We start from the raw sequence: 20154 nt of genomic DNA on the forward strand, positions 1-20154 counted from the left end.
AGAAAGAAAGAGTAGGAGAGAGGGAGAGTAGGCGAGAGGGAGGGAGAGAAAGTGGGAGAGAGAGTAGGAGAGAGGGGGAGAGTAGGAGAGAGGGGAAGAGTAGGAGAGGGGGAGAGAGGGGGAGAGTAGGAGAGAGGGGGAGAGAGGGGGAGAGTAGGAGAGAGGGGGAGAGAGCGAGAGAGAGGAGGAGAGAGCGAGAGAGTGAGAGAGAGGAGGAGAGAGGGAGAGAGAGAGAGTGCAAGAAAGAAAGAGTAGGAGAGAGGGAGAGTAGGCGAGAGGGAGGGAGAGAAAGTAGGAGAGAGGGGGAGAGTAGGATAGAGGGGGAGAGTAGGAGAGAGGGGGAGAGTAGGAGAGAGGGGGAGAGAGCGAGAGAGAGCAGGAGAGAGTGAGAGAGAGGAGGAGAGAGGGAGAGAGGGAGGGAGAGAGAGTAGGAGAGAGGGGAGGGAGAGAAAGAGCGCGAGAGATATAGAGAGAGAGGGGAGGGAGAGAAAGAGCGCGAGAGATATAGAGAGAGACGAGTTAGAGAGCTGGCTCAGCATAACTTATTCAGGTACTGTGTGTCTGGAGACCAAGTGGTGCTGGCAGTGCACTGCTCCGGTGCTAACCTCAATTATACATGACACACACAAACTCGTCTAAACACCCGACTTAACCCAACCTATAGGACATAGTAGCCGGTGCAATATACATTTAGCCAACTTATTATTCAAGCATACCCACCATTGTCGTCCACCACCCTGGTCTGTTCCTTACAGCAGTCCACTGGTATACCAATGATCTCCACCTCCACAAAGGGGTCGATAATCTGACAAGGCAGATGGACAGAGAAGTTAGAGGCTTCACCAAACCAAGTAGTAGCAGTAGTACTAATAGGGACCACAGGCGGCTGGTGGCACCTTAAAAATGGGGAGGACGGGCTCATAGTAATGCTGGAAAGGAATGGTATCGTACACGTCAAATATGTTTTCCATGTGGTTGATACTGTGGCCTGTGAAAGTATTCACCCCCCTTGGCATTTTTCCTATTTTGTTGCCTTACAACCTGGAATTAAAATGGATTTTTTGGGGGTTTGTATCATTTGATTTACACAACATGCCTACCACTTTGAAGATGCAAAATATTTTTGGGGGGTGAAACAAACAAGAAATAAGACAAAAAAACAGAATACTTGAGCGTGCATAACTATTCAAACCCCCCCCCAAAGTCGATACTTTGTAGAGCCACCTTTTGCAGCAATTACAGCTGCAAGTCTCTTGGGGTGTCTCTATAAGCTTGGCACATCTAGCCACTGGGATTTTTGCCCATTCTTCAAGGCAAAACTGCTCCAGCTCCTTCAAATCAAATCAAATTGTATTGGTCACATGCGCCGAATACAATAGGTGCAGACATTACAGTGAAATGCTTACTTACAGCCCTTAACCAACAGTGCATATATTTTAAAAAATAAAACAACAAAAAAAGTGTTGAGAAAAAAAAGAGCAGAAGTAAAATAAAATAACAGTAGGGAGGCTATATATACAGGGGGGTACCGGTGCAGAGTCAATGTGCGGGGGCACCGGCTAGTTGAGGTAGTTGAAGTAATATGTACATGTGGGTAGAGTTAAAGTGACTATGCATAAATAATTAACAGAGTAGCAGCAGCGTAAAAAGGATGGGGTGGGGGGGCAGTGCAAATAGTCCGGGTAGCCATGATTAGCTGCTCAGGAGTCTTATGGCTTGGGGGTAGAAGCTGTTGAGAAGTCTTTTGGACCTAGACTTTGCACTCCGGTACCGCTTGCCGTGCGGAGAGAACAGTCTATGACTAGGGTGGCTGGAGTCTTTGACAATTTTGAGGGCCTTCCTCTGACACCGCCTGGTATAGAGGTCCTGGATGGCAGGAAGCTTGGCCCCAGTGATGTACTGGCCGTACGCACTACCCTCTGTAGTGCCTTGCGGTCGGAGGCCAAGCAGTTGCCATACCAGGCGGTGATGCAACCAGTCAGGATGCTCTCGATGGTGCAGCTGTAGAATTTTTTGAGGATCTGAGGACCCATGCCAAATCTTTTCAGTCTCCTGAGGGGGAATAGGCTTTGTCGTGCCCTCTTCACGACTGTCTTGGTGTGTTTGGACCATGATAGTTCGTTGGTGATGTGGACACCAAGGAACTTGAAGCTCTCAACCTGTTCCACTACAGCCCCGTCGATGAGAATGGGGGCGTGCTCAGTCCTCTTTTTTTTTCTGTAGTCCACAATCATCTCCTTTGTCTTGGTCACGTTGAGGGAGAGGTTGTTGATCAAGTTGGATGGGTTCCGCTGGTGTACAGCAATCTTTAAGTCATACCACAAATTCTCAATTGGATTGAGATCTGGGCTTTGACTAGGCCATTCCAAGACATTTAAATGTTTCCCCTTAAACCACTCGAGTGTTGCTTTAGCAGTATGCTAAGGGTCACTGTCCTGCTGGAAGGTGAACCTCCGTCCCAGTCTCAAATCTCTGGAAGACAAACAGGTTTCCCTCAAGAATTTCCCTGTATTTAGCGCCATCCATCATTCCTTCAATTCTGACCAGTTTCCCAGTCCCTGCTGATGAAAAACATCCCCACAGCATGATGCTGCTACCACCATGCTTCACTGTGGGGATGGTGTTCTCGGGGTGATGAGAGGTGTTGGGTTTGCGCCAGACATAGCGTTTTCCTTGATGGCCAAAAAGCTCAATTTTAGTCTCATCTGACCAGAGTACCTTCTTCCATATGTTTGGGGAGTCTCCCACATGCCTTTTGGCGAACACCAAACATGTTTGCTCATTTTTGTCTTTAAGCAATGGCTTTTTCTGGCCACTCTTCCGTAAAGCCCAGCTCTGTGTAGTGTGTGTATTAAAGTGGTCCTATGGACAGATACTCCAATCTCCGCTGTGGAGCTTTGCAGCTCCTTCAGGGTTATCTTTGGTCTCTTTGTTGCCTCTCTGATTAATGCCCTCCTTGCCTGGTCCGTGAGTTTTGGACTCTCTTGGCAGGTTTGTTGTGGTGCCATATTCTTTCCATTTTTTAATAATGGATTTAATGGTGCTCTGTGGGATGTTCAAAGTTTCAGATATATTTTTATAACCCAACCCTGATCTGTACTTCTCCACAACTCTGTCCCTGATCTGTTTGGAGAGCTCCTTGGTCTTCATGGTGCCGCTTGCTTGGTGGTACCCCTTGCTTAGTGGTGTTACAGACTCTGGGGCCTTTCAGAACAGGTGTATATATACTGAGATCATGTGACAGTTAAATAAAGTCCACCTGTGTGCAATCTAAGTAATTACGTGACTTCTGAAGGTAATTGTTTGCACCAGATCTTATTTAGGGGCTTCATAGCAAAGGGGTTGAATACATATGCACGCACCACTTTTCCGTTATTTCTTTTTTAGAATTTTTTGAAACAAGTTATTTTTTTCATTTCACTTCACCAATTTGGACTATTTTGTGTATTTCCATTACATGAAATCCAAATAAAAATCAATTTAAATTACAGGTTGTAATGCAACAAAATAGGAAAAACGCCAAGGGGGATTGAATACTTTTGCAAAGCACTGTACCATTCCATTCCAGCCATTATTATGTGCTGTCCTCCCCTCAGCAGCCTCCTGTGATAGGGACATTCTGTGTGAATCTGACCTACAAATGATTGATGTTTTGGATATTCCTCAAAATAAATACATAAAAAGCTCCTTTGGAAAAAGGATGTTTGGCATACATATGAAATCTGCATTTTTTTAAATGAACAAAAATAAATAATTACCTCTCCTCTGTCCCCCAGCATGGAGTCTTTGGGCTTTGGCAGCTGCTGCCCACTGATGATCTTCAGCACCAGTTGTTTCTTCACCTGCCCTGGAAATGGGTCCTCTATCATGGGGTTAAAGGCACCTACATGAGGCAGGGAGGGACAAAAAGACTTACTCTTTCCCATGGTAGATACCTGGGTCATATTCAATATGAACAAAACTGAAGAAAACAAAACTGAAACAGGAAGGGACTACCTGAACTTGTCAAATAAGAAACGCTCATTTTCGTTTTCTGTTGTAAAAATTTTTGCTACGGTGTGCACTTGTGAATACGACCCTTTGCTATGAAATCAATGTGAGGATGCTGCTGCCCACCTTCACACATACTGGCCGGCTTCAGGATGTAGCCACAGTTGCCATTGCTACTGAACTTGGCTCTGTTCAGCTGGAGCACTCTCCCCTCCGACTGGTAGTTCAACGCCACTGAAAACCACACAAATCAAAACATTTCAAATAAGTGAAAAAAAACTTTTTAATTACACTTTTAATAAGAAAATGTTTGGGCAAATGGAACCAAATTCTGTCTTAGGGAGCCATTGGAGAATTCACTGGATAGCGTGGGGCTCAACATGATCAAACATGTTAAAAGTTTAAATCTGGAAATGTACCCCGTACCCAGGTGGCATCCAGCGTTCCAGAAGGGCTGGGGGTTGAAGTTGGAAGAGTCCACGCGGTAGGAGGAGGGGTAGATGCGCGAGAGCTGCCGCTGGTTGAAGTGGATGAAGGTGGCGGCTTTCTGCTGCATGATCTGGTGGGCCTTGGTCTCACTCAGAGAAGACACCAGCCAACTGGAGCTGGCTGCTGGAAGACACACACACGAGAAACACACACACACACAACACACAAACAAGGCACACACACACACACACACGAGACACAAACAAGGCACACACACACACACACGAGACACAAACAAGACACACACACACACGCGAGACACACACGAGACACACACGTAGGGAGATGGGGCCAGTGTCAGTATAGTGAAGCAGGTTCAGGTAGGGAGATGGGGCCAGTGTCAGTATAGTGAAGCAGGTTCAGGTAGGGAGACGGGGCCAGTGTCAGTATAGTGAAGCAGGTTCAGGTAGGGAGACGGGGCCAGTGTCAGTATAGTGAAGCAGGTTCAGGTAGGGAGACGTGGCCAGTGTCAGTTTTTTGAAGCAGGTTCAGGTAGGGAGACGAAGCCAGTGTCAGTATAGTGAAGCAGGTTCAGGTAGGGAGACGGGGCCAGTGTCAGTATAGTGAAGCAGGTTCAGGTAGGGAGATGGGGCCAGTGTCAGTATAGTGAAGCAGGTTCAGGTAGGGAGATGGGGCCAGTGTCAGTATAGTGAAGCAGGTTCAGGTAGGGAGACGGGGCCAGTGTCAGTATAGTGAAGCAGGTTCAGGTAGGGAGATGGGGCCAGTGTCAGTATAGTGAAGCAGGTTCAGGTAGGGAGATGGGGCCAGTGTCAGTATAGTGAAGCAGGTTCAGGTAGGGAGACGGGGCCAGTGTCAGTATAGTGAAGCAGTCTCATGTAGAGAGATGGGGACAGTGTCAGTATAGTGAAGCAGTCTCATGTAGAGAGATGGGGACAGTGTCAGTATAGTGAAGCAGTCTCATGTAGAGAGATGGGGCCAGTGTCATTATAGTGAAGCAGGTTCAGGTAGGGAGACGGGGCCAGTGTCAGTATAGTGAAGCAGGTTCAGGTAGGGAGACGGGGCCAGTGTCAGTATTTTGAAGCAGGTTCAGGTAGGGAGATGGGGCCAGTGTCAGTATAGTGAAGCAGTCTCATGTAGAGAGATGGGGCCAGTGTCAGTATAGTGAAGCAGTCTCATGTAGGGAGATGGGGCCAGTGTCAGTATAGTGAAGCAGGTTCAGGTAGGGAGATGGGGCCAGTGTCAGTATAGTGAAGCAGGTTCAGGTAGGGAGATGGGGCCAGTGTCAGTATAGTGAAGCAGGTTCAGGTAGGGAGATGGGGCCAGTGTCAGTATAGTGAAGCAGTCTCATGTAGGGAGATGGGGCCAGTGTCAGTATAGTGAAGCAGGTTCAGGTAGGGAGATGGGGCCAGTGTCAGTATAGTGAAGCAGGTTCAGGTAGGGAGACGGGGCCAGTGTCAGTATAGTGAAGCAGGTTCAGGTAGGGAGACGGGGCCAGTGTCAGTATAGTGAAGCAGGTTCAGGTAGGGAGACGGGGCCAGTGTCAGTATAGTGAAGCAGGTTCAGGTAGGGAGACGTGGCCAGTGTCAGTTTTTTGAAGCAGGTTCAGGTAGGGAGACGAAGCCAGTGTCAGTATAGTGAAGCAGGTTCAGGTAGGGAGACGGGGCCAGTGTCAGTATAGTGAAGCAGGTTCAGGTAGGGAGATGGGGCCAGTGTCAGTATAGTGAAGCAGGTTCAGGTAGGGAGATGGGGCCAGTGTCAGTATAGTGAAGCAGGTTCAGGTAGGGAGATGGGGCCAGTGTCAGTATAGTGAAGCAGGTTCAGGTAGGGAGACGGGGCCAGTGTCAGTATAGTGAAGCAGTCTCATGTAGAGAGATGGGGCCAGTGTCAGTATAGTGAAGCAGTCTCATGTAGGGAGATGGGGCCAGTGTCAGTATAGTGAAGAAGGTTCAGGTAGGGAGATGGGGCCAGTGTCAGTATAGTGAAGCAGGTTCAGGTAGGGAGATGGGGCCAGTGTCAGTATAGTGAAGCAGGTTCAGGTAGGGAGATGGGGCCAGTGTCAGTATAGTGAAGCAGGTTCAGGTAGGGAGACGGGGCCAGTGTCAGTATAGTGAAGCAGGTTCAGGTAGGGAGACGGGGCCAGTGTCAGTATAGTGAAGCAGGTTCAGGTAGGGAGACGGGGCCAGTGTCAGTATAGTGAAGCAGGTTCAGGTAGGGAGACGTGGCCAGTGTCAGTTTTTTGAAGCAGGTTCAGGTAGGGAGACGAAGCCAGTGTCAGTATAGTGAAGCAGGTTCAGGTAGGGAGACGGGGCCAGTGTCAGTATAGTGAAGCAGGTTCAGGTAGGGAGATGGGGCCAGTGTCAGTATAGTGAAGCAGGTTCAGGTAGGGAGATGGGGCCAGTGTCAGTATAGTGAAGCAGGTTCAGGTAGGGAGATGGGGCCAGTGTCAGTATAGTGAAGCAGGTTCAGGTAGGGAGATGGGGCCAGTGTCAGTATAGTGAAGCAGTCTCATGTAGAGAGATGGGGACAGTGTCAGTATAGTGAAGCAGTCTCATGTAGAGAGATGGGGACAGTGTCAGTATAGTGAAGCAGTCTCATGTAGAGAGATGGGGCCAGTGTCATTATAGTGAAGCAGGTTCAGGTAGGGAGACGGGGCCAGTGTCAGTATAGTGAAGCAGGTTCAGGTAGGGAGACGGGGCCAGTGTCAGTATAGTGAAGCAGTCTCATGTAGAGAGATGGGGCCAGTGTCAGTATAGTGAAGCAGTCTCATGTAGGGAGATGGGGCCAGTGTCAGTATAGTGAAGCAGGTTCAGGTAGGGAGATGGGGCCAGTGTCAGTATAGTGAAGCAGGTTCAGGTAGGGAGATGGGGCCAGTGTCAGTATAGTGAAGCAGGTTCAGGTAGGGAGATGGGGCCAGTGTCAGTATAGTGAAGCAGTCTCATGTAGGGAGATGGGGCCAGTGTCAGTATAGTGAAGCAGGTTCAGGTAGGGAGATGGGGCCAGTGTCAGTATAGTGAAGCAGGTTCAGGTAGGGAGACGGGGCCAGTGTCAGTATAGTGAAGCAGGTTCAGGTAGGGAGACGGGGCCAGTGTCAGTATAGTGAAGCAGGTTCAGGTAGGGAGACGGGGCCAGTGTCAGTATAGTGAAGCAGGTTCAGGTAGGGAGACGTGGCCAGTGTCAGTTTTTTGAAGCAGGTTCAGGTAGGGAGACGAAGCCAGTGTCAGTATAGTGAAGCAGGTTCAGGTAGGGAGACGGGGCCAGTGTCAGTATAGTGAAGCAGGTTCAGGTAGGGAGATGGGGCCAGTGTCAGTATAGTGAAGCAGGTTCAGGTAGGGAGATGGGGCCAGTGTCAGTATAGTGAAGCAGGTTCAGGTAGGGAGATGGGGCCAGTGTCAGTATAGTGAAGCAGGTTCAGGTAGGGAGATGGGGCCAGTGTCAGTATAGTGAAGCAGTCTCATGTAGAGAGATGGGGACAGTGTCAGTATAGTGAAGCAGTCTCATGTAGAGAGATGGGGACAGTGTCAGTATAGTGAAGCAGTCTCATGTAGAGAGATGGGGCCAGTGTCATTATAGTGAAGCAGGTTCAGGTAGGGAGACGGGGCCAGTGTCAGTATAGTGAAGCAGGTTCAGGTAGGGAGACGGGGCCAGTGTCAGTATTTTGAAGCAGGTTCAGGTAGGGAGACGAGGCCAGTGTCAGTATATTGAAGCAGGTTCAGGTAGGGAGATTTTTGTTCCCCCTGCTCACCTTGTTTCTCTATGTCGGAGACACCCACTGACTTTGTGTATTTGACCAGGTCTGACAGAGCCCTGGTCAGCTTCATGGTCTTCTTCCTGCTTGAGAACAACCAGTTAGCCAGTGGGACAGTTCTATGGTACATCTAGGGTTACAGTACCGTTGTAGAGAGCGTCTCAATGGTAACAGTACAAGTGTTTTCCATTAGTACTGTAACTGGTGCAGGTGTAACATGTCTCCATGGTAACAGACCATGTCTCCATGGTAACAGACCATGTCTCACCATGTCTCCATGGTAACAGACCATGTCTCCATGGTAACAGTACCTGCTGTGGTGCAGGGGGGCGCGGGAGGCACTGCTGGTGCTCTCCTGGTCCGTGTCGGTGTCTTCAAGGCTGTTGGTCTTCTTCAGCTTGACAGCCTTTTTCTGGAGGGAGAAGGTCAAATACAGTCACAACGGCACTAAAGACTCAGGGAAGAGCTGCGTCTGGTATTGCATCCTATCCCTATACAGTATATTGCATCCTATCCCTATACAGTATATTGCATCCTATCCCTATACAGTATATTGCATCCTATCCCTATACAGTATATTGCATCCTATCCCTATACAGTATATTGCATCCTATCCCTATACAGTATATTGCATCCTATCCCTATACAGTATATTGCATCCTATTCCTATACAGTATATTGCATCCTATCCCTATACAGTATATTGCATCCTATCCCTATACAGTATATTGCATCCTATCCCTATACAGTATATTGCATCCTATCCCTATACAGTATATTGCATCCTATCCCTATACAGTATATTGCATCCTATCCCTATACAGTATATGGGATAGAGAACGAGAGGCACTGGGAAGGGAGAGCGAGAGAGATGCACTGGGGAGGGAGAGAGATCATCCATTGTTTCCAATCAATAGAAACAGGATGAACCTGAGATCAATTTCAAGTCTCATAGCAAAGGGTCTGAATACTTATGTAAATAAGGTATTTCTGTTTTTAATTTTTAATACATTTGCAAAAATGCTTTGTCATTATGGGGTATTGTGTATAGATTGATGAGGATATTTTTTTATTTCATTAATTTTTAAATAAGTCTATCGTAACAAAATGTGGAAAAAGTCAGTGGGTCTGAATACTTTCCGAATGCACTGTATATCAACGAATTGGCAAGGGCAGTAAATCTTAGTAAGACAAAAATAATGGTGTTCCAAAAAAGGTCCAGTTGCCAGGACCGCAAACACAAAATCCTTCTAGACGCCGTTGCCTTAGAGCACACAAAAAAACTATACCTACCTCGGCCTAAACATCAGCACAACAGGTAACTTCCACAAAGCTGTGAACGATCTGAGAGACAAGGCAAGAAGGGCCATCAACCCCATCAAAAGGAACATAAAATTCGACATCCCAATTAGGATCTGGCTAAAAATACTTCAATCAGTTATAGAACCCATTGTCCTTTATGGTTGTGAGGTCTGGGGTCCGCTCACAAACCAAGAATTCACAAAATGGGATAAACACCAAATTGAGACAGCATGCAGAATTCTGCAAAAACATCCTTTGTGTACAACGTAAAACACCAAATGATGCATGCAGAGCAGAATTAGGATGATACCCGCTAATTATCAAAATCCAGAAAATAACCGTGAAATAATTTACTATAACCACCTAAAAGGAAGCGATTCCCAAACAAAGCCATCACCTACAGAGAGATTAACCTGGAGAAGAGTCCCCTAAGCAAGCTGGTCCTGGGGCTCTGTTCACAAACACAAACAGACCCCACAGAGCCCTAGGACAGCAACACAATTAGACCCTACCAAATCATGAGAAAACAAATAGAGAATTCTTTCCAATGTGTCAAGTAATTAAGAAAAAAACAGAGCAAACTAGAATGCTATTTGGTCCTAAACAGAGAGTACACTGCACGTGGCCATAATATGACATTTGAAAATGTCTCTATTCCTGTGAAACGTGTGAGTGTAATGTTTACTGTTCATTTCTGATTGTTTATTTCACTTTTGTTTATCTATTTCACTTGCTTTGGCAATGTAAACATATGTTTCCCATGCCAATAAAGCCCTTTGAATTGAATTGATTTGAGATAGATGAACTGGGAAGGTAGACAGGAGAGGAGGAGAGAGAGATGAACTGGGAAGGTGGAGAGGAGAGGAGGAGAGAGAGATGAACTGGGAAGGTGGACAAGAGAGGAGGTGAGAGAGATGAACTGGGAAGGTGGACAGGAGAGGAGAAGAGAGAGATGAACTGGGAAGGTGGACAAGAGAGGAGGAGAGAGAGATGAACTGGGAAGGTGGAGAGGAGAGGAGGAGAGAGAGATGAACTGGGAAGGTGGACAAGAGAGGAGGAGAGAGAGATGAACTGGGAAGGTGGAGAGGAGAGGAGGAGAGAGAGATGAACTGGGAAGGTGGACAAGAGAGGAGGAGAGAGAGATGAACTGGGAAGGTGGAGAGGAGGAGAGAGAGATGAACTGGGAAGGTGGACAAGAGAGGAGGAGAGAGAGATGAACTGGGAAGGTGGAGAGGAGAGGAGGAGAGAGAGATTAACTGGGAAGGTGGACAAGAGAGGAGGAGAGAGAGATGAACTGGGAAGGTGGAGAGGAGAGGAGGAGAGAGAGATGAACTGGGAAGGTGGACAAGAGAGGAGGAGAGAGAGATGAACTGGGAAGGTGGAGAGGAGAGGAGGAGAGAGAGATGAACTGGGAAGGTGGACAAGAGAGGAGGAGAGAGAGATGAACTGGGAAGGTGGAGAGGAGAGGAGGAGAGAGAGATGAACTGGGAAGGTGGACAGGAGAGGAGGAGAGAGAGATGAACTGGGAAGGTGGGCAAGAGAGGAGGAGAGAGAGATGAACTGGGAAGGTGGAGAGGAGAGGAGGAGAGAGAGATGAACTGGAAAGGTGGACAAGAGAGGAGGAGAGAGAGATGAACTGGGAAGGTGGAGAGGAGAGGAGGAGAGAGAGATGAACTGGGAAGGTGGACAAGAGAGGAGGAGAGAGAAATGAACTGGGAAGGTGGAGAGGAGAGGAGGAGAGAGAGATGAACTGGGAAGTTGGACAAGAGAGGAGGAGAGAGAGATCAACTGGGAAGGTGGACAGGAGAGGAGGAGAGAGAGATGAACTAGGAAGGTGACAGGAGACGAGGAGAGAGAGATGAACTGGGAAGGTGGACAGGAGGAGGAGAGAGAGATGAACTGGGAAGGTGGACAGCAGGAGGAGAGAGAGATGAACTGGGAAGGTGGACAGGAGAGGAGGAGAAAGAGATGAACTGGGAAGGTGGAGAGGAGAGGAGGAGAGAGAGATGAACTGGGAAGGTGGACAGGAGAGGAGGAGAGAGGGATGAACTGGGAAGGTAAACAGGAGAGTGGAGGAGAGAGAGATGAACTGGGAAGATGGACAGGATAGGGGAGGAGAGAGAGATGAACTGGGAAGGTGGACAGGAGAGTGGAGGAGAGAGAGATGAACTGGGAAGGTGGACAAGAGAGGAGGAGAGAGAGATGAACTGGGAAGGTGGACAAGAGAGGAGGAGAGAGAGAGATGAACTGGGAAGGTGGAGAGGAGAGGAGGAGAGAGAGATGAACTGGGAAGGTGGACAAGAGAGGAGGAGAGAGAGATGAACTGGGAAGGTGGAGAGGAGAGGAGGAGAGAGAGATGAACTGGGAAGGTGGAGAGGAGAGGAGGAGAGAGAGATGAACTGGGAAGGTGGACAGGAGAGAGAGATGAACTGGGAAGGTGGAGAGGAGGAGAGAGAGATGAACTGGGAAGGTGGAGAGGAGAGTGGAGGAGAGAGAGATGAACTGGGAAGGTGGACAGGAGAGGGGAGGAGAGAGAGATGCATTGGAAAGGAGGGGGGGGGGGGTGAAGCCCACCTTGCGTTTGGAGAAGCTGCCCATGAAGGTCCTGCCCAGACGCTTGTTAGTGCTGGGGTTGGCTTCGTCCCCCTGGAAGAGAGAGCGTACAAACACTTAATATAAACAGACTTTACATACACAAAATACCACTTCAATTACTTAGAGTGGTAGAATAGGCCTGGCAGAATATAGGTCACTTCATTAAGCCATCTTCCAGCACATTTGCAGTGGGTGTGCGTGTTGCAGTGAGCGTACGTATGGCAGACTACATTTGCAGTTGGTATGCGTATGGCAGACTACATTTGCAGTGGGTATGCGTGTGGCAGACTACATTTCTTCAGTAGCTACAACAGACCTGGGTGCTGAAATATTGTTTGAAATAATTTCAAATACTGTTTATGTGCATGATTGAGCTTGCCTGTTGCAATGGAACCAATTGAAAAGTCTGAATAGTGCAAAGAACCACAAGAAAGATTTCAAGTAGTATTTGCACCCAGGTCTGGTCTAAAGGGCCGTGGGTGTTACCTTGGAGGGTGACTTGTCGGTGGTCTTTCCCGAGGGGGGCTGGGCAGCGATGGTGAAGCTGTCAGGGTCCTCCTGGTCACGGATCTTAGACTCCTTCATCAGGTTGTCCAGCTTCTTCTTAGCCACGTTCTCCACCTGCTTCCTGGTCATGGACGTCTGGAGGGAGGGAGTGTGGGAGCAAGAATAAACAGTGTGAAGAAAAAAGGGCTGGTATTGATACTGAAACCTTAGCAAAAAACATAGCTAGCTAATTGCATTTTCTGATTGACAAAAGGAATGATTGGTCATGCAAAATGTCAGCAATAAATAGAGAAAATAAAATAAACTAGATACACAACAACGTTGATAGAAAACTATTGCAGTTGACGGAAGACAACCCTAATATTCGTAAATAGTGCACTACAGGAAATAAGGTTCCATTTGAAACCAGTACATATTTCATCAGTTGAAATAACTTCTTTATGACAATATGCCTGGTGACTTCCAGACCCTTAAAACTGGCTGATATAAGACAGACATGATGGGGAGGCAGGTAGTCTAGCGGTTAAGAGCGGCGGGCCAGAAAACCGAAAGGTTTGAATCCCAGAGCCGACTAGGTGAACGATCTGTCAATGTGCCCTTGAGCAAGGCACTTAACCCTATTTGCTCCTGTAAGTCGCTCTGGATAAAGAGCGTCTGCTAAATGACTAAAATGTAAAATGACGCATAATGGATTCACTGCATTTTCTGTGCAATCCTGGAGAATTGGATTATTCATTATTATGTACTATATAATGTGTTTCATATGTATTATGTAAAGGGTGAAATGAGAGCATGAGTATGAAAGTTGAACCTGAGGCCTAATAAAAGGTCATTTCAAAATGGGTTTAAAGCATTTGCATGCTTCTACCACTAGGTGGCGAAGTTCACCACAAACCAACGCCCGGTCCTCTCCACATGCACATAAACAACGTCTTGAGATGTGCTGTAAGTAACCAGCAAGTTTCAACCTCTTTTTTATCAAGAGAGATGTACATAGCAAGCTCTATGTTCCAGTAGTCTTAATAGTTTCTATCAGAGCCATACATGTAGATATATGGCTCCGGTCTCCATTCCACATCTCCTTTCCTTCATGTCCACTAACCTGAAAGGGCTTGATGACAACCATCTTGTCATATGATTGGGTAAGGAAAGGGGACGAGGACAAGTCACCGTGGAGATGTATTGGGACGTAGCCTTAAAACCATGCCATCCATGATCACGGTGAAGTTTCTCACTTTGAGTAAGGTTTCATAGAATCCCATAGGCACCATGTCCCTTTTAGGAATTATATTTCAGTGATTTCATAGATATCTCGGCACTGGCTTTGGACAGCATAGTCACAGGTGTAGTGTGTGCGTATGTTGAATGGGAAACGATTAGGGTGATGTTTAAAGAAGCCTGATAATTACGACGTTTTACACTACCTTCCACTTCAGAATGAGCGGACGACATCTTGAGAGCGAGAGAGAGCGAGAGAGAGCGAGCGAGCGACAGAGCTTTATGACAGCGAAGACGAGACATGAGCTGGGAGCACCAACGAACGGACAGTGGCTGATGCTTAATTGAGACTACATTCATCAAGAACAAACAGGAACAGAAAGCTTATCCCTGACAAACACACACACTTTTAACAGCACACATAATGAGATAATATAACAGCGACAAACAGACAAAGATAGTTTCTAGACTCCAATTAGCATCAAACAACATCCAGCACAATACACAGGATAAAATATATAGATATAGAATAGATAGAAAGTACAATATAGAATAGAACGGCCGCAGGGATGAGGATGGGTAAATGGAGGGAGGAAGAGGGGTGGGGTCCTTACATCTCCATTTATCAGTTTGCAGTCGTCCTCCATCTCGTCAGCACTGTCTTCATCCGTCACATCACCCTCTTCGTTGTCTTCGTCAATGTTCGACGGGAGCTTCTTGCCCTGGCAGACAAAATGTGCCGTTAATATCTGGGTCATATTCATTAGGCACCAAACGAAAGAAAACGTTCTGAAAGAGGGAGGGCCTATCTGAACATGACCAATAGAAATCGCACGGTTTCATATTCCATTGCAGAGAGTTTTCCCAATAGCACCATTTTATGAGCTTCTGGGAAGGAATCCCCCTTGGGCACAGATCTAGGACCAGTTAACGCTCCAGTACGTACTGGACCGGCGGGTCTGACTTAGAATATGTGGACAACTACAAATACCTAGGTGTCTGGTTAGACCATAAACTCTCCTTCCAGACTCACATTGAGCATCTCCAATCCAAAGTTAAATCTAGAATCAGCTTCCTATTTCGCAACAAAGCCTCCTTCACTCATGCTGCCAAACATGCCCTCGTAAAACTGACTATCCTACCGATCCTTGACTTCGGCGATGTCATTTACAAAATAGCCTCCAACACTCTACTCAGCAAATTGGATGTAGTCTATCACAGTGCCATCCGTTTTGTCACCAAAGCCCCATATACTACCCACCATTGTGACCTGTACGCTCTCGTTGGCTGGCCCTCACTACATATTCGTCACCAAACCCACTGGCTCCAGGTCATCTATAAATCACTGCTAGGCAAATCCCCGCCTTATCTTAGCTCATTGGTCACCATAGCAACACCCACCCGTAGTCTGCGCTCCAGCAGGTATATCTCACTGGTCATCCCCAAAGCCAACACCTCCTTTGGCCGCCATTCCTTCCAGTTCTCTGCTGCCAATGACTGGAACGAACTGCAAAAATCTCTGAAGCTGGAGACTCTAATCTCCCTCACTAACTTTAAGCATCAGTTGTCAGAGCACCTTACCGATCCCTGCACCTGTTCACAGCCCATCTGTAATTAGCCCACCCAACTACCTCATCCCAATATTGTTATTTATTTTGCTCATGTGCACCCCAGTATCTCTATTTGCACATCATCTTCTGCACATCTATCATTCCAGTGTTAATACTAAATTGTAATTATTTTGCACTATGGCCTATTTATTGCCTTACCTCCATAACTTACTACATTTGCACACACTGTATATAGATTTTCTATTGTGTTATTGACTGTACGTTTTGTTTACCCCATATGTAACTCTGTGTTGTTGTTTTTATCGCACTGCTTTGCTTCATCTTGGCCAGGTCACAGTTGTAAATGAGAACTTGTTCTCAACTGGCTTACCTGGTTAAATAAAAGGTGAAATAAAATAAAATAAAAAAACCTTAAAACACAAAACTGACCTTAAAAATCAGTGTCTTGGGGAAACTTTACCAGTACTGCATTCTATGCCCTCTGTGTGTGCCAGGGACAATTCCATTTCAAGTATACTGAAATTCCAATTCCAATTCTCTTTAATGCTTTTCAATGAGGAAAATGTAGAATTGGGTTTACTTTCTGAATTGGTTGTTAATGCATAGAGGTGGTCCCCAATCTAAACCATTAAGCTTTCCCCCCCAGAGTGCATAAGGTGTAACCGCTGTAACAGATACAGCAGCCACTAGGGATTGATCCCAGACCAGTATATCTGGGGTAGTGTTCAGAAAGGTCACGTTCAAAATGTTGTAGATAGAAATATCATACATAAAGCTGACAAATGCCCATTCTCCTTGACAAAGGGAGAATGTCTGTTCCACATAATACGTTTCTATTTGTGGTCACATTTCACCTTCCTCACTACGGCTCTATTTTGTTACATGTTCTTAGCGTGTTGTTAAGTAACAGTTTGTTTGAATGATAAACTGCCCTGCTAACCGTACATACCTCCATAGACAACATTCCTCTAAGAGGGGGACAGAGAGAGAACAGTGCTGTGTTAAACATGGCAGTATGGTACTGGTATGAAAACTATAACGATCCACAATCAAACGAGATTGCAAAACCGCAGTGAACATCTGTCCCCTCAGCCCGTTCCAAACGATCTTGTAGCAGTTATTGTACCATTACATGCAGCTCTACTGTGCAGCGGCCAAATGATTGCCCAAGCCAGACTTCAGTACCAGTCAAAAGGACACACCAGACTGACTGACCTTCATGTCTTAAAGTAAAAAGTCATTTCTCTTTGCTTATTTGAGCTGTTCTTGCCATAATATGGACTTGGTCTTTTAACAAATAGGGCTATCTTCTGTATAATTCCCCTACCTTGTGACAACACAACTGATTGGCTCAAACACATTAAGAAGGAAAGAAATTTCACAAATTAACTTTTAACAAGGCACACCTGTTAACTGAAACGCATTCCAGGTGACTACCTCATGAAGCTGGTTGAGAGAATGCCAAGAGTGTGCAAAGCTGTCATCAAGGCAAAGGGTGGCTATTTCAAGAATCTTAAATCTCAAATATATTTTTATTTGTTTAACACTTTTTTGGTTACTACATGATTCCATATGTGTTATTCCATAGTTTTGATGTCTTCATTATTATTCTACAATGTAGAAAATAGTAAAAATAAAGAAAAACCCTTGAATGAGTAGGTGTGTCCAAACTTTTGACTGGTACTGTAGATATATAAATATATACAGTGGGGAAAAAAAGTATTTAGTCAGCCACCAATTGTGCAAGTTCTCCCACTTAAAAAGATGAGAGAGGCCTGTCATTTTCATCATAGGTACACGTCAACTATGACAGACAAATTGAGAAAATAAATTCCAGAAAATCACATTGTAGGATTTTTAATGAATTTATTTGCAAATTATGGTGGAAAATAAGTATTTGGTCACCTACAAACAAGCAAGATTTCTGGCTCTCACAGACCTGTAACAACTTATTTAAGAGGCTCCTCTGTCCTCCACTCGTTACCTGTATTAATGGCACCTGTTTGAACTTGTTATCAGTATAAAAAAGACACCTGTCCACAACCTCAAACAGTCACACTCCAAACTCCACTATGGTCAAGACCAAAGAGCTGTCAAAGGACACCAGAAACAAAATTAGGTCAAACCTAGTGAATGACCTGCAGAGAGCTGGGACCAAAGTAACAAAGCCTACCATCAGTAACACACTACTCCGCCAGGGACTCAAATCCTGCATTGCCAGACGTGTCCCCCTGCTTAAGCCAGTACATGTCCAGGCCCGTCTGCAGTTTGGGAGAATGTCATATGGTCAGATGAAACCAAAATAGAACTTTTTGGTAAAAACTCACTCAACGTGTTTGGAGGACAAAGAATGCTGAGTTGCATCCAAAGAACACCATACCTACTGTGAAGCATGGGGGTGGAAACTTCATGCTTTGGGGCTGTTTTTCTGCAAAGGGACCAGGACGACTGATCCGTGTAAAGGAAAGAATGAATGGGGCCATGTATCGTGAGATTTTGAGTGAAAACCTCCTTCCATCAGCAAGGGCATTGAAGATGAAACGTGGCTGGGTCTTTTAGCATGACAATGATCCCAAACACACCGCCCGGGCAACGAAGGAGTGGCTTCGTAAGAAGCATTTCAAGGTCCTGGAGTGGCCTAGCCAGTCTCCAGATCTCAACCCCAAAGAAAATCTTTGGAGGGAGTTGAAAGTCCGTGTTGCCCAGCGACAGCCCCAAAACATCACTGCTCTAGAGGAGATCTGCATGGAGGAATGGGCCAAAATACCAGCAACAGTGTGTGAAAACCTTGTGAAGACTTACAGAAAACGTTTGACCTGTGTCATTGCCAACAAAGGGTATATAACAAAGTATTGAGAAACTTTTGTTATTGACCAAATACTTATTTTCCACCATAATTTGCAAATAAATTCATTAAAAATCCTACAATGTGATTTTCTGGAGAAAAACAATCTCATTTTGTCTGTCATAGTTGACATGTACCTATGATGAAAATTACAGGCCTCTCTAATCATTTTAAGTGGGAGAACTTGCACAATTGGTGGCTGACTAAATACTTTTTTCCCCCACTGTATACTAGGACGAGCAATGTCGGAATGGCATTGACTAAAATACAGTAGAATACAGTATATACAGTTGTGGTCAAAAGTTTTGAGAATGACACAAATACTAATTTTCACAAAGTCTGCTGCTTCAGTTTTGATGATGGCAATTTGCATATACTCCAGAATGTCATGAAGTGTGATCAGATGAATTGCAATTAATTGCAAAGTCCCTCTTTGCCATGAAAATGAACTTAATCCCCCCAAAAAAATTCCAATGCATTTCAGCCCTGCCACAAAAGGACCAGCTGCCATCATGTCAGTGATTCTCTCGCTAACACAGGTGAGAGTGTTGACAAGGACAAGGCTGGATATCACTCTGTCATGCTGATTGAGTTAGAATAACAGACTGGAAGCTTTAAAAAGGAGGGTGGTGCTTGAAATCATTGTTCTTCCTCTGTTAACCATGGTGCCGTCATCATTGCTTTGCACAAAAAGGGCTTCACAGGCAAGGATATTGCTGCTAGTAAGATTGCACCTAAACCAACCATTTATCGGATCATCAAGAACTTCAAGGAGAGAGGTTCAATTGTTGTGAAGAAGGCCTCAGGGCGCCCAAGAAAGTCCAGCAAGCGCCAGGACCGTCTCCTAAAGTTGATTCAGCACCACCAGTGCAGAGCTTGCTCAGGAATGGCAGCAGGCAGGTGTGAGTGCATCTGCACGCACAGTGAGGCGAAGACTTTTGGAGGATGGCCTGGTGTCAAGAAGGGCAGCAAAGAAGTCACTTCTCTCCAGGAAAAACATCAGGGACAGACTGATATTCTGCAAAAGGTACAGGGATTGGACTGCTGAGGACTGGGGTAAAGTCATTTTCTCTGATGAATCCCCTTTCCGATTGTTTGGGGCATCGGAAAACACCTTGTCTGGAAAAGACAAGGTGAGCGCTACCATCAGTCCTGTGTCATGCCAATAGTAAAGCATCCTGAAACCATTCATGTGTGGGGTTGCTTCTCAGCCAAGGGAGTGGGCTCACTCACAATTTTGCCTAAGAACACAGCCATGAATAAAGAATGGTACCAACACATCCTCCAAGTGCAACTTCTCCCAACCATCCAAGAACAGTTTGGTGACGACCAATGCCTTTTCCAGCATGATGGAGCACCTTGCCATAAGGCAAAAGTGATAACTATGTGGCTCGGGGAACAAAACATTGACATTTTGGGTCCATGACCAGGAAACTCCCCAGACCTTAATCCCATTGAGAATTTTGTGGTCGATCCACAAAAACCAACAAATTCTGACAAACTCCAAGCATTGATTATGCAAGAATGGGCTGCCATCAGTCAGGATGTGGCCCAGAAGTTAATTGACAGCATGCCAGGGAGGATTGCAGAGGACTTGAAAAAGAAGGGTCAACACCGCAAATATTGACTCCTTGCATAAACTTAATGTAATTGTCAATAAAAGCCTTTGACACTTATGGAATGCTTGTAATTATACTTCAGTATACCATAGTAACATCTGACAAAAATATCTCATAACACTGAAGCAGTGAACTTTGTGAAGACCAATACTTGTGTCATTCTCAAAACTTTTGACCACGACTGTACAGCACATATGAAATGAGTAAAACAGTATGTAAACATGATTAGCGTGGTAACTAGCGCTGGGAGGTGGAGTGCTCATTGACCCATAGCAGTCTGATGTGGACCAATTTGTCGTGACCATCCACTGC

At 45.9% G+C, this 20154-nt stretch overlaps 1 protein-coding gene across 1 annotated transcript in view; it reads right to left on the reverse strand.

Moving 5' to 3' along the window:
* The window catches only part of LOC311148183 (1-phosphatidylinositol 4,5-bisphosphate phosphodiesterase eta-2-like), a gene marked incomplete at both ends in the record, with an annotated part of 77362 nt that overhangs the window by 10729 nt on the left and 46479 nt on the right, over window positions 1-20154 (reverse strand). The window contains 9 exons of the mRNA XM_084185067.1: window positions 721-805; window positions 3759-3883; window positions 4117-4224; window positions 4417-4602; window positions 8183-8271; window positions 8497-8597; window positions 12062-12133; window positions 12569-12724; window positions 14422-14529. Of these exons, the coding sequence (XP_084041193.1) occupies window positions 721-805; window positions 3759-3883; window positions 4117-4224; window positions 4417-4602; window positions 8183-8271; window positions 8497-8597; window positions 12062-12133; window positions 12569-12724; window positions 14422-14529 (1030 nt within the window). The remainder of the gene's footprint in view (window positions 1-720; window positions 806-3758; window positions 3884-4116; window positions 4225-4416; window positions 4603-8182; window positions 8272-8496; window positions 8598-12061; window positions 12134-12568; window positions 12725-14421; window positions 14530-20154) is intronic.

The sequence above is a fragment of the Coregonus lavaretus genome (assembly GCF_964263955.1).
Source record: "Coregonus lavaretus genome assembly, chromosome: 20".
Classification (NCBI taxonomy): Eukaryota; Metazoa; Chordata; class Actinopteri; order Salmoniformes; family Salmonidae; genus Coregonus; species Coregonus lavaretus.